At 36.1% G+C, this 11310-nt stretch overlaps 1 protein-coding gene across 7 annotated transcripts in view; it reads left to right on the top strand.

Annotated features, from left to right (window-relative positions):
• Positions 1–11029, top strand: part of NEK1 (NIMA related kinase 1) — a 49685-nt gene extending 38656 nt beyond the window's left edge. For 4 of the 7 annotated variants that reach the window (XM_040589070.1, XM_040589123.1, XM_040589113.1 and 1 more), the window contains 8 exons: positions 99–219; positions 411–493; positions 1641–1858; positions 4446–4600; positions 5491–5702; positions 7813–7946; positions 8226–8358; positions 10356–11028. In XM_040589070.1, the coding sequence (XP_040445004.1) occupies positions 99–219; positions 411–493; positions 1641–1858; positions 4446–4600; positions 5491–5702; positions 7813–7946; positions 8226–8358; positions 10356–10369 (1070 nt within the window). In that variant the 3' untranslated portion in view covers positions 10370–11028. Of the gene's footprint in view, positions 1–98; positions 220–410; positions 494–1640; positions 1859–4445; positions 4601–5490; positions 5703–7812; positions 7947–8225; positions 8359–10355 lie in introns of all 7 variants that reach the window. The other 3 variants (XM_040589089.1, XM_040589105.1, XM_040589096.1) reach the window with 2 other exon arrangements.
• The last annotated feature ends 281 nt before the right edge of the window (positions 11030–11310 follow it).

The following is an 11310-nucleotide window of genomic DNA, read 5'->3' on the forward strand; positions in this document are numbered from 1 at the left end:
AAAGGATTTAAATATAATCTTAAAATGTGTAGTCTCTCCTGTCTTTTTGTTTGTTTGGGATTTATTTTTAATGAGATGTACAACTTTATTAATTTTAGAGCCTGATGATTTGGAAGCAGAGATCTTGGAAGAAACAGAAGATAAAAAGCACCACAGTAAGGAGAGTAAGGAATTTCCCATCACTGTTAATGAAGTGTGGGTAAAAGAGAAAGAGGATAAGTAAGTACTCTCTTCCGATCTTTTTCTTTCCAGTTTAAACAACTAGCTTTAACTGAGTAGGATTCAGATACATCGGTTAAAATGTTAAGCTTAGTTAAAGCTTCATTGTTTGACTGTACTTGATGACTTTTGCCATAGAGTAATGACTGGTTTTACATGGTGTTTCCCCTGGATGTGGCATTTTATAATAGGGCACAACATGACAGGAGAAATGAGGCAGCTTCTGAGAAACTAGTGCCTGACAAGGTGGAACCACAAAAGGAAGTTCTAGAAGGTCAGTCGATGTCTCTTGCTTTGTTTATTGTAGCTGACAGTATGGAGTACTTGAGCCATCCCTTCTCACTTCTTCACTAACCCTGGAAGAGTAGGTTTTCTGTTTTCTTTTTTTAGTTCATATTTCTAAAAAGCCAATTTCTGATGGATTCGGAAGACAAATTATGGGTGTTATTGTTTCCACGTGGAAGAAAATGTAACATGCAACACTGTGTAGATGAACAGGGCAGTGGCCCATACTGGTACTTCAAAGTGAATGTCAAGGTTCTGAATGTTACAGCCTTTTGAAATGACTATTTAAGTACATAATCAGATTTCATAACATTTTAATAATAAGTGTTACTTTGTTTATAGACATCTCAAATCAATATTAAGCTGCCGCTTGGATAAAAAATATTTTAAGCAGCTGCTAATGATAATCTTTTATTGCATAGAGCAGGGGTCCTCAAACTGCGGCCAGCGGGCAGGATACGGCCCCCAGGGTCCTCAATCCGGCCCCCGGTATTTACAGACACCCCCCCCGCCGGGGGTTGGGGGGGAACCAAGCAGCCGCAGATGACTGCCTGCCGCTGCATCCGCGTGCCGGCCCCCTGGTTAAACAGTTTGAGGACCCCTGGCATAGAAGAATTGCTTGCTCTTGGAGGTCTTTGAAGTAACTTCAGAAGGTCTGCATATTTTACAGTAGAATAGAAAATACATTAGCAGTACTGTCAAGTATCATTGGTGATACTGTTGCATCTATTTATGGGTGACTTAAGCAAACTGGGGGTTTTTTTCCCTGTGTTTGGGCAACTTATGTTGAGGTAGCTTTGAAGAAATGTAGTATAAGGCAAGAAGCAACAGATGAAAATGGATGACACCATAATTTCAGGCCTGGACTGGATAATGAGAAGCTAGAAGGCATGAGAACAGAATAGGCTATAGCTGGGAGGTGTATATTCTCAAAAAGTTAAAACGGGAGAATTTCATATTATAATGTATTTACTAAAATCATCCAAAGAGATTTTAATACTTTTTACAATGCTATCTATTTTCCACTTTAATTGTACAACAGAAATTAGTTTAGTTCACTGTAGTTACGTTTTGCTTAAGAGCTTGGAGTTTTCACTCTATGTGGATTTGTAACAGACTTTCTTTTACTGCATCAGAAACTTGTTCCAGTGACTCTCCGCAACCTGAACCCTTATTCCAGAGGGTAATACAGCCCACAGCTGTACCAGCAGCCTCACCAGCTCTGTCAGCTCAGTCTTCACAGGAAGAGCCTTTTGTACCTTGTTCACGTTCCATATCGCCAGCAAAAAGTAAAGGCAAAAGTTCATTGTTGATTGGACTTTCTACAGGGCTTTTTGATGCAAACGACCCAAAGGCAAGTTTAAAAAAATAAAAAGGAATACTTTTTTTTCTGTAGCGCTATTATTATTCTTATTGAGGCTGAATGAGGCCAGAACAGATGGCATAACTGTTTCAGCAGCTGTTTGTATTTGTCTAGCCATGTCTGCCCTGCAGGATGACTGCAGCATGTCCGTTTTATCAGCAGGACTCATGCAGCAGTGAGTCTCTGGTTTCACTGTTCAGCATTCTGTGTCCGGGTGTTTGTGGAGGAATGCTACCACTTCTCTGAGACATAACTGAGGGAGCTGATGAGGAAATTCCTAACTTCCCCTATCTGCTTTCTCCCTTTTGTGCAGTTTTTCAGACTTATCGCTGCCTTGGCATGATAAACATAAACACTGAACAGATCAGCAAAGGTATCTTGTAATTTCTGGCAACCAAATGATTGGGTTTTTTCCTGTAGGATTTAACCACCTAGCACAGGTTCTGGCTGTGAAGCAGGAAGCCTGAAGAAGAGTGAATGGAACCAACTGCTTTCTTGAAGGTGTTTCCTTGACCAGCTACGTAGGGTTGAGTGGCAGCTCACAGTCTGTGAAATAAGCATAGAATGGTGGAATTCGGTTTTGATATGAATTTAAAATATTTTAATAATAATTGTGGAACTAGTAGATTAAATGAAATTCTTAAATTACGTGCATTACTTGCCTAGGTTCTAAAGTAGAAAGTGTGTAAAACAGCAGCTGATTTTTGGAGAAACAATGGTGGCAAGGCTTCTCTTGAAACTTGCACACCTGCATTCCATTTTCTCAATATGTAGTAAAGGATTTCCTAGGTGGTGGAATGCCAGGTAAGGAAGAATATTTCTTCTTTTGACTCCCGGCCTGAAGGAAGTTGCACTGTTGATGATTAATTGCATATTGAATAGTATCTATTGGTTGATGCATTGCTGTGAAGCATAATATCAGGGATAGTGCTGTTTATATAAAGCTTCCTGACAAGCTTGTATCTATTTTCCCAGATCCATATATTCACATAAATGGATTTATGACTCTACTTTTGATTCATCAAGAGTTAGTCTGTCATTAACTTCCCCAGTTTATGAAGCTGTTTATCTGGCAGTTGGACAATGATCACAAAAAGCTGTGTTGAGAGTAGGAGGAAGATGAACATCCTTTGTACCCTTATCGGATTTAGAAAGTAATGGATATGGTCTATAATGGAGTTCTTCAGTGTATCGGTATGAACTGCTTCAGTGTGTCACTTGGTACTGTATCTTTGGCATGTGTTTTAGCCATAATGTCACAGAATTGTTAATGCAGTACCAGATGAGCTCTACGTAATAGCAGAGAGCTTGGAGAAAAGCAACAGATGTGTTGTTACTGCTGCCATAAACTAGACAAGAGAGAGCAACAAATTCCCTTTCCTCATTTGGTTGCAGCAAGAGGATGTTCAGTACGTCTTTGCAGTATCTGCAGATGTAACTTTCTGGAGTGTCCCAAATACACCTCTGTGGCAGCTCTTGCCCAGAAACTAAGGAAACCTTTAGCAGGGAGCAGGGCAGACAGAGTTAGTGTCCTATCTGTAGGCAGGTCTGTATGCTACTAGAAGTAGGATAATAGGAAAAGAAGCATTTTCCAAAATAACTGCAAGCTTTCAAATGATGGGGTAGAGTCCGTCTTCTGTGGTAGCAGTGGTCAGAAAGGTGGCTACATCTTTGATGGCTGTAATATTCTGTCTGTGTGCCAACAAGAGATTTGGTATTTGAGCATGTATATGAATACACTGTGCTTGTGTAAATTGCAGCAGGGTTTTTTTCATTGAAATGTAGGGATTTTCATTAGGGACAAACACTGAACATGAATGTATTCAGAGCTGTGCTTGGAGGAAGGTGGGGCTTACTGGTAAAACTTAGTGCGGATCAGGTCTTGTTTCTTGTTTTATTAATACTATGGTGAATATTCAGTAATGTTGGAGAGTTCTTGGACTTTTTAAAAGAGAGAGCTGATAGCTCACTGAGCAAACAGTTACTTTGTTTCCATGTTGCTTTATTTCCATTGCAATAAATTACTGTTGTAACTTGAACTTCTTTCTAACACTTGTAATGAAGTTCGTTCTAATACTATGGAATTGCCTTGAAATGTGTTGTAAACAAAAGCTACTGTTTTCAGTGACCAGCCTAGAGAACTAATAAAGTGTAATTTTTGAAAAAATACTCTTTTGTCAGTTACTTGAAATAGTCCTACGCTGTGATTAATATACATATGTTGTAAACAATTGTGTGTATACATATATTATCTGCTGCAATGTTCCTTTATTTTTTAGATAGCTATCAAAGTAATGAACATATCTGCACAAAACCAGTTTCTGTACGTCAGTTGATGTTCTTAAAGCTTTTCAATTGCTGTAACCTGTGAAAGCAGAAGGAATGCTTTCCTTTTAGCTGAGAGGCAAAATTCAAGATGTCAAATTTTCGATGGGAGTACCTGTGCTGGACACACAGTTATTTTGAAATTAACTTTCAAATGAAAAAGGACAAAAAAAATACCTCATTTTTAAAGTATTTTGTAACCACAGCCTGTCTTTAGTATTGTTACCAAACAGGCTTTCCATTACCTTTGCAGATGCTGAGAACGTGTTCACTCCCAGATCTTTACAAACTGTACAGAACTTTAGTTGATGTTCCCAGTGTAGCAGATGTGCAGCATCAACATAATCTTGAAATAGATGATACAGAAGATGAGCAAGCCAAAGAAGGACCCTCCGATTCTGAGGATATGTGAGTGTATCAAGTTTATCAAGTATTTAAACAGGTGTCTTAGATCAAGAATATTTTTGGTTAGATACTAACAGTTACAGTACACCAGCATGGGGTTTTTACCTAAATTTTAAATATCCTGTATTGAATCACCATTTACTTTGAGTCTTGTTCCAGAGAACTGAGAAGTTAATGGAATGTACTGCTTACAATAAGCTGTCCAAATTTCCAAATTCCATCCAAGATGCTACTCTGCCTGACTTTTGCACCTTGCATTCCATGGAAGCAGATCAAAGTTGATGGCTACTGCTCTTCTAGAAATAAAGATTTCTTGAATATTTCCTTTCTTTGTACGTTCTGGGAACCTCACTCATCTATCTTCTCTGTCGTTGTATTGGGATGTCCTTCAAGTCCCCCAAATTCTTTCAGGGGCTTCAAAATCTGACCTTGGTGCTTGATTATTCCCTGCAGCTTGGGTAGTCTGCAGAGATAAAACCATCTGGTGTATCTATTCCGATGAGATCTAGATCTTTTTGCTCCAGACACATTTTTATCTGGATTGTTATACTTGCCAGGGTTCTATAATAGTGCATCAATGCAAAGATTTTGAAATAACCTTACTAATAAAGTTGAATTGAGGACCTGTCATCATCTTTTTACAAAATTATCTGGTATTTGTTTAGCTAATCTCTATTCCCTGTGTCTTGCATGATGTAATGGTGTCAATGCTATAATCATGTTGGACTGAGGACACAAATATTTGTCTTTTTATTTTTTTATAGTATTTTTTTTTTCCTTCTCCAGCTACATTGGCTTTCCAGTTTGTTGGCTTAACAAAAGAAATGAGCATTTCCTACAGAGTTTGTCTTGTAAAGTATTAATTAAATTAACTTTCTATCACTTTCCTTTAGTATGTTTGGGGAGGCAGATACAGATTTGCAGGAACTCCGGGCCTCAATGGAACAACTGCTTAGGGAGCAGCCTAGTGAGGAGTTCAGCGAAGAGGAGGAGTCTACTTTAAAGGCTAGCGTCACTGAATGCATAACAAATGGTACAGAGCTGGATGAAGGAGATGAAAATAACCCCAGCAGTGAAAGTGCACTTAACGAAGAATGGCAGTCAGGTATAATTTCTGTTATACCTGTTTTATAAGTTACTTATTGATGTTAACAATTCAAACACAGAGTAATGTTTCTATGGTATACTTGTAATGAAATAAAGCTCTAATTAGTAGGTTTTATGCAGAACTTTTACAAGATTAGATAACATTTAGATTTTCTGAATGTTAAGGTCAACATCTAAGCAACATTCAATGTTGCAAATGTTCGCTATTTGTTAGGCAGTGATTTTGAATCACTTTTTCTAGTCATCTAAAATTTGTCTTCAAGGATGATCAAAGACTCTGCACATCATATGTTTTGAATAATTCATGACTGCAGTCTTAAGAGTGAAAAAGAAATAGCAATTGACATGACTGGAGTATCAGGGATTCAGCTTACATTGCAATTAATTAATTTAACAGGCAATCAAAAGGAACATGGAATTATTAACCTTGTACTTAGACCGAAATAACTATTAATGCAGTCAAACTAAAAATGAGACAGAAAAATGTATTACTGCTTTTAGCGTTTTGCATTAGCTATACACAATGCTGTCCTGAAGTCTCAGTTCTGTTTTTTAAATTCTGGTTGAAATAAAAATATTTCACTACCGCTGTAAAATAAAGCGCATTTAGAAGTATACGTATAAAAAGATGTAGAAAATCAACTAATCTAAACCATAGCTTTTGTGTAATTTCAGTTTATTGAAGATATTTTAAAAAAATAGAAAATTTGTAAATATACCTTCAAGATATTATCTGTATAATACACTCCCATAAGTATTTTAACATAAAATAAACTTAGGTAATACCATCTTTCTTTTTTCGACAGTGCTGATATTATACACTGGTAACATACAATACTATCTGTTTATGTGATTCTGCTGTTGTTGCAAGCGTTTACGGTATTTGGTGTCAGCGTCCCACCTTCTAGATTTATGATACTTCATAGGAATTGCAGGTTTCATTGTGGGGGCAGGAGGAAGGCCTTCAAAACTCAGGGGAACAGACAGAACTTTGAACCAAATCTGTTCAAGATCCCGAAGTTCAATACAGGATGAGAAGGCATCTAATAAGTTTTTAACCTATATGCAACTTTTGTTTTTATTTCAGTGATGATTTCTTGTTCATGTGACTATGATACTAGAGTCAGAGGTATGATTTGATCAGGATTATACAGGAATCAAAAGTAATAAGATTTTTAATACTAACTCACACAAAGTCTGTGACCTACCAGGCAATACTGTGTATTGGTGTAAAGATTTTATATAAGTTCTGAAATCTAGAAAGTTGTATATTTTTCCCTGGGTAGATAAGTCCTTTTATAATTCAAATATTTAAGGAAGTTTTTGTCTTGGGCAAAAGCAGTTTGCATTTTATAATAGGATTTTACACAGGGATTCCATCTTGTATTTTTAGCTAGATCCTTTTTCTGTTAGGCTTACCTGATGTTTGACTGTTCCCAACCTATTTTTAAGATTCCTGTAGCCTATAAGCAAAATCGTCTTGATTTCGCTTATATATTTTATTGGCATATTGAATTTGCCACACAAGAGATACATTCTTAAAAAATGAGGAACTTTGTAGTGAAATTAGTACTGTTTTTTAGACTTGCTCCATGCAACAAGATGCGTCTCAGTGAAAAAATTAAATAACTCATTCTTAATATACACATCCTTATTTTCTGCTACAAGACAGCTGCTTCATTAAGGAGCTCTTTTCCCTAGCACATAGGACAGCCACTGAACCCTGCATCAGTTCCACCTCAGAAATATGTGGAATGGTTATATGGAACTTGACCTGCTAACATAGCTTTGCTAAATGGAAATCTGCTTTAAGACTGTACCTTGTTTTCCTCCAGTGTGAATACCCTTATGGCTAACTATCAGAGTGGGGGTTTAGAGGAGAGAGCTCGATGCTTCCCATTTGGGATTCTGAATTTCTTTGCTGTCAATAAAAGGGATGTTCCTCGCAGGTTGTTCAGAACATCTGCCAACATCATCTGGTGCTCCTGAGCTTACCTGCTTTCTTTACATTTAGAGGTCTGTGTGGATATCAAGTTTAGGGATGTAGAAACAACATGAAGAGTGTAGGAAAAGTGATGTGGTTTTACTGTTGTTTTCTTTCTTTATAGATAATAGTGATGGAGAGATTGCCAGTGAATGTGAAGAATGTGATAGTATCTTCAGCCATTTGGAAGAGCTGAGATATAACCTGGAGCAGGAAATAGGTTTTGACAAATTCATTGAAGTTTACGAGAAAATAAAGGTTTGTAGAATAACCTTAAGTGGAAAATATTTTAAGAAACGAGTACCTAGGGCCGTTTACTGTGCCAGTAATTAACTGCATTGTGTGAATGAAATCGATGCTAATTTCTTCAGGCTTTTATTCTGTTTCAACATACTAAAATATTAAGAGAGAAAATGCCATGCCATTGGAACCAAAAGGAAAACTTTGGGTTTAACCATGAATTGCATTTAATAAATTTGAACTATTTAAATCTCTGTCTGTTTTAATTTTGGCAACATGAGTTGTCCTTTCTCCTAGGCTATACATGAAGATGAAGATGAAAATATTGATATTTGTTCAACCATAGTTCAGACTATTCTTGGAAACGAACACAAACACCTGTACGCCAAAATACTTCACCTAGTAATGGCAGATGGAGTGTACCAAGAAGGTAATATCACTGTGTCCTGGCAGTTATGGCTTGTCTTATGTTCTTTCTGGATCATATACAAAAGGTTCTAATATACTTCTAAAAAATATTTGTGGTTTGTTACATGGATTGGCTAAATTGATTAAAAAAATTCTTATTCCAGCGACAAAACATGGCACGCTTTGATTAAGCATGCTGACCACTCTGATTGAACGGTATGTACATATACAGTCAACTGTAACAATACTTATTACAATACAAACCTTGTGAAAGGTGCAGTATGACTGTTTAATCTCTGTAAAGCAGTTACACAGTTTGCAAAGATGGAAGTCTAGAATAAAACTTTCAGAATTAAAAACAATTTCATCTTCAAAATTAATGATTTTTTTCGCTAAAATAATACTGTTCTTTCTAAAACTCTGTATTTGTAATGGGTTGCAATATCACTGCTTTCCTGAAAAGAAAATGTCACGTGGCTCTTTATCCTGTGATTGTCATGTTTCAGAAGAACTTGATGTGGAGGTACCATCCATCTTAGTTTTCAGGTGGCTCAGTAATACTTGCAGAGAATTTATCTTGCTTTCGAGCTCTGCCTAGCTTAGCAGAGGTTGCTAGGCAGAGGGATAGCTCCTACATCTTGCAGAGTTACTCTGTGAAATACCACATAGACCGCTATCAATGAGAAATGGTTTGGTGGTTTTTTCTCTCATGTCAAAACCTTAACTGCAGTGATGAAATTTTAGATTTCTAATGGTGGATGTCTTTACTGGAGAGAAAAATAAAGACATTAAAATCTCAATTATGTTAATATAAATCAGAAGCATTATATATTGGCTTTAGAAATGTATGCAATGAATTTTAATTTTGAAAAAATACTTCATGTTAACCAACGTCTACTTTCTGCATCTTTTAAATGCTTTTACGAGTGTGTTGCAATAGCAGTGAATGAAGGGTCAAATAAGATTACAGCTTTCTATGTTTTTTATATGTAAATGCTTGGGGGGAAAATATTTTTACAAACAATAATTTAAAAAAAAAAACTTTTAATACAGTTTAGATTTTCCCCTTTTTTTTTTTGCTACCGGTACAGAACCACTCAGTAAGAATAGCCAGTACCATGTTGTTTTCATCCTGTGTTATATGACAGAAAAGTGTCTGAAACATATTTTTTCAACCACAATTTATTGATTTAACGACAGAATTGGAAAGATACATCGTAGTCGTTTTTTTATCAAGCGTCCAAAGCACTGGCAGTATGGAAAAAGAAAATGGTAACTATAGTGTTACCGGTTGCTTTTCCTTGCCACTTTGCCTTAAGGATATTTTAAAACTAATACTAAAAGGCTTAAATGACAGTTTGCTGAAATGTTGGCATACAGATTGTAAGCTGTTGTCTGAATGAATCCTATTAAAATGAGCTGCCTTTCATCTTATGAAATGCCAATTAACAAGTGACTATTTTTAATAGCTTCAGTTCTAATTCTGTATTTTACAAATCTGTGGTAGCATACGAAAATGTAAAGAAAAAGTAGTTCTTTACATGTCAGACATTTAAAGTACATACAGTACTTTAATACCAAAGTACATAAAGAATGACATTTAAAGTAGTTCTTTAAATTTCAGACGTTTAAAGAAAAAATCCTATGCTAATAAAGGTGAGAAGAGGACAAGTGACAGTCAGAAGCATGTTCAGGAGCTTCTGCCTCACAAGTTCTATACTCTTCAAATAAGAAAAGTTAGAAAACAATATATTGCTCTTTACAAATAGGACTGCTCTAACTGAAGCAGACCACTTGAGATGAAACTATCTTAAATTCACTAATCCAAGAAAGATGACATGTTGTTCAATATCTGTACACATAGTGCTTTCAAGACAGCTTTGGTGACTAACTTAGTGAATTCTTGTATTATTCCTTACTAAATTGTGGTTCCCAATTTTGTAACTCCAGTTGAGAGCGAGTGTGTGTGTGTGTGTGGCTCCTTTTCACCCTGTCTTCCCCCTCTCCTGCTTTTTACAGATAACGATGAATAAACCTGACTCAGGAAATTCCTTAATGCTGTACTATGTGTCGGTGTTTGAAGTCTGCACAGCTGCATAACAAATTGTAGTGGAAAATGTAACATGAGGCAGGAGAAGCAAGACTTGAAGAAAGAATGTTGAATGTATGAAAAAGAGGAAAACCATGCCTTTTAAAACTGAGATACCTATACACTTCTCTTGTGTGTACTTGCGTATGTGTTCATTAAATATCAGATGCCCAAAATTTTGTAGCTTGATTTCCACCACCCCAAAAGGAAAAACAGGTTTCTCCTGACCCGCATTTCCTTGGTTTTGCTGTCAAAATATTCAAAGTATTTCCAGTACTATACAGGGGCAGATGTTCAGCATGCTGTTGTTTTCCAGTCATCATCTCTGGAACAGCTTTATTAGCTTACCCTACAGTAAGTCTCTTGTTACGAATCTGATAAACTGTCAAACTTTCAACTGCCCTATTTGAGAAAAAGTTGTTTTGTTTTGTTTTTTTTTTTTCAAATACAGCTAATCACAATCAAAAACTGCCAAAAGTTTTTTTTCCACAAAGTAAAATCAAGTATATATATATATATATTATTTAGAACTGTCAAAATATGTACATGATTTTTGTATACTTGTTTTATGGTGTTGTTATTAAAGTTTTGCCCACTGAAAGGTGTTAATTTTTTTAAACATATCCAACTCTTAAAGGCAGACCAAAACTTACTCTATTTTAGCTGTATTCTGGGAACCTGTGATGAGAGTAAAATAAATAATCATAAATGCTGTTAATATATTTTTTTAATAACCTTATTTACTTGATAAACATCTCTTGCTTCATCTGATAAGAAATTATGATCATTGTTCGAAACAGTGCTGGTTTTGTCCTATGCTGCTTCTCTTCTCCTTCCCCTTTCTTTTTTTTCTTTTTCTTAAACTTCCTGCAGTAAATTTTGAGG

Source organism: Falco naumanni, chromosome 1 (genome assembly GCF_017639655.2).
Source record: "Falco naumanni isolate bFalNau1 chromosome 1, bFalNau1.pat, whole genome shotgun sequence".
NCBI classification, from domain to species: domain Eukaryota; kingdom Metazoa; phylum Chordata; class Aves; order Falconiformes; family Falconidae; genus Falco; species Falco naumanni.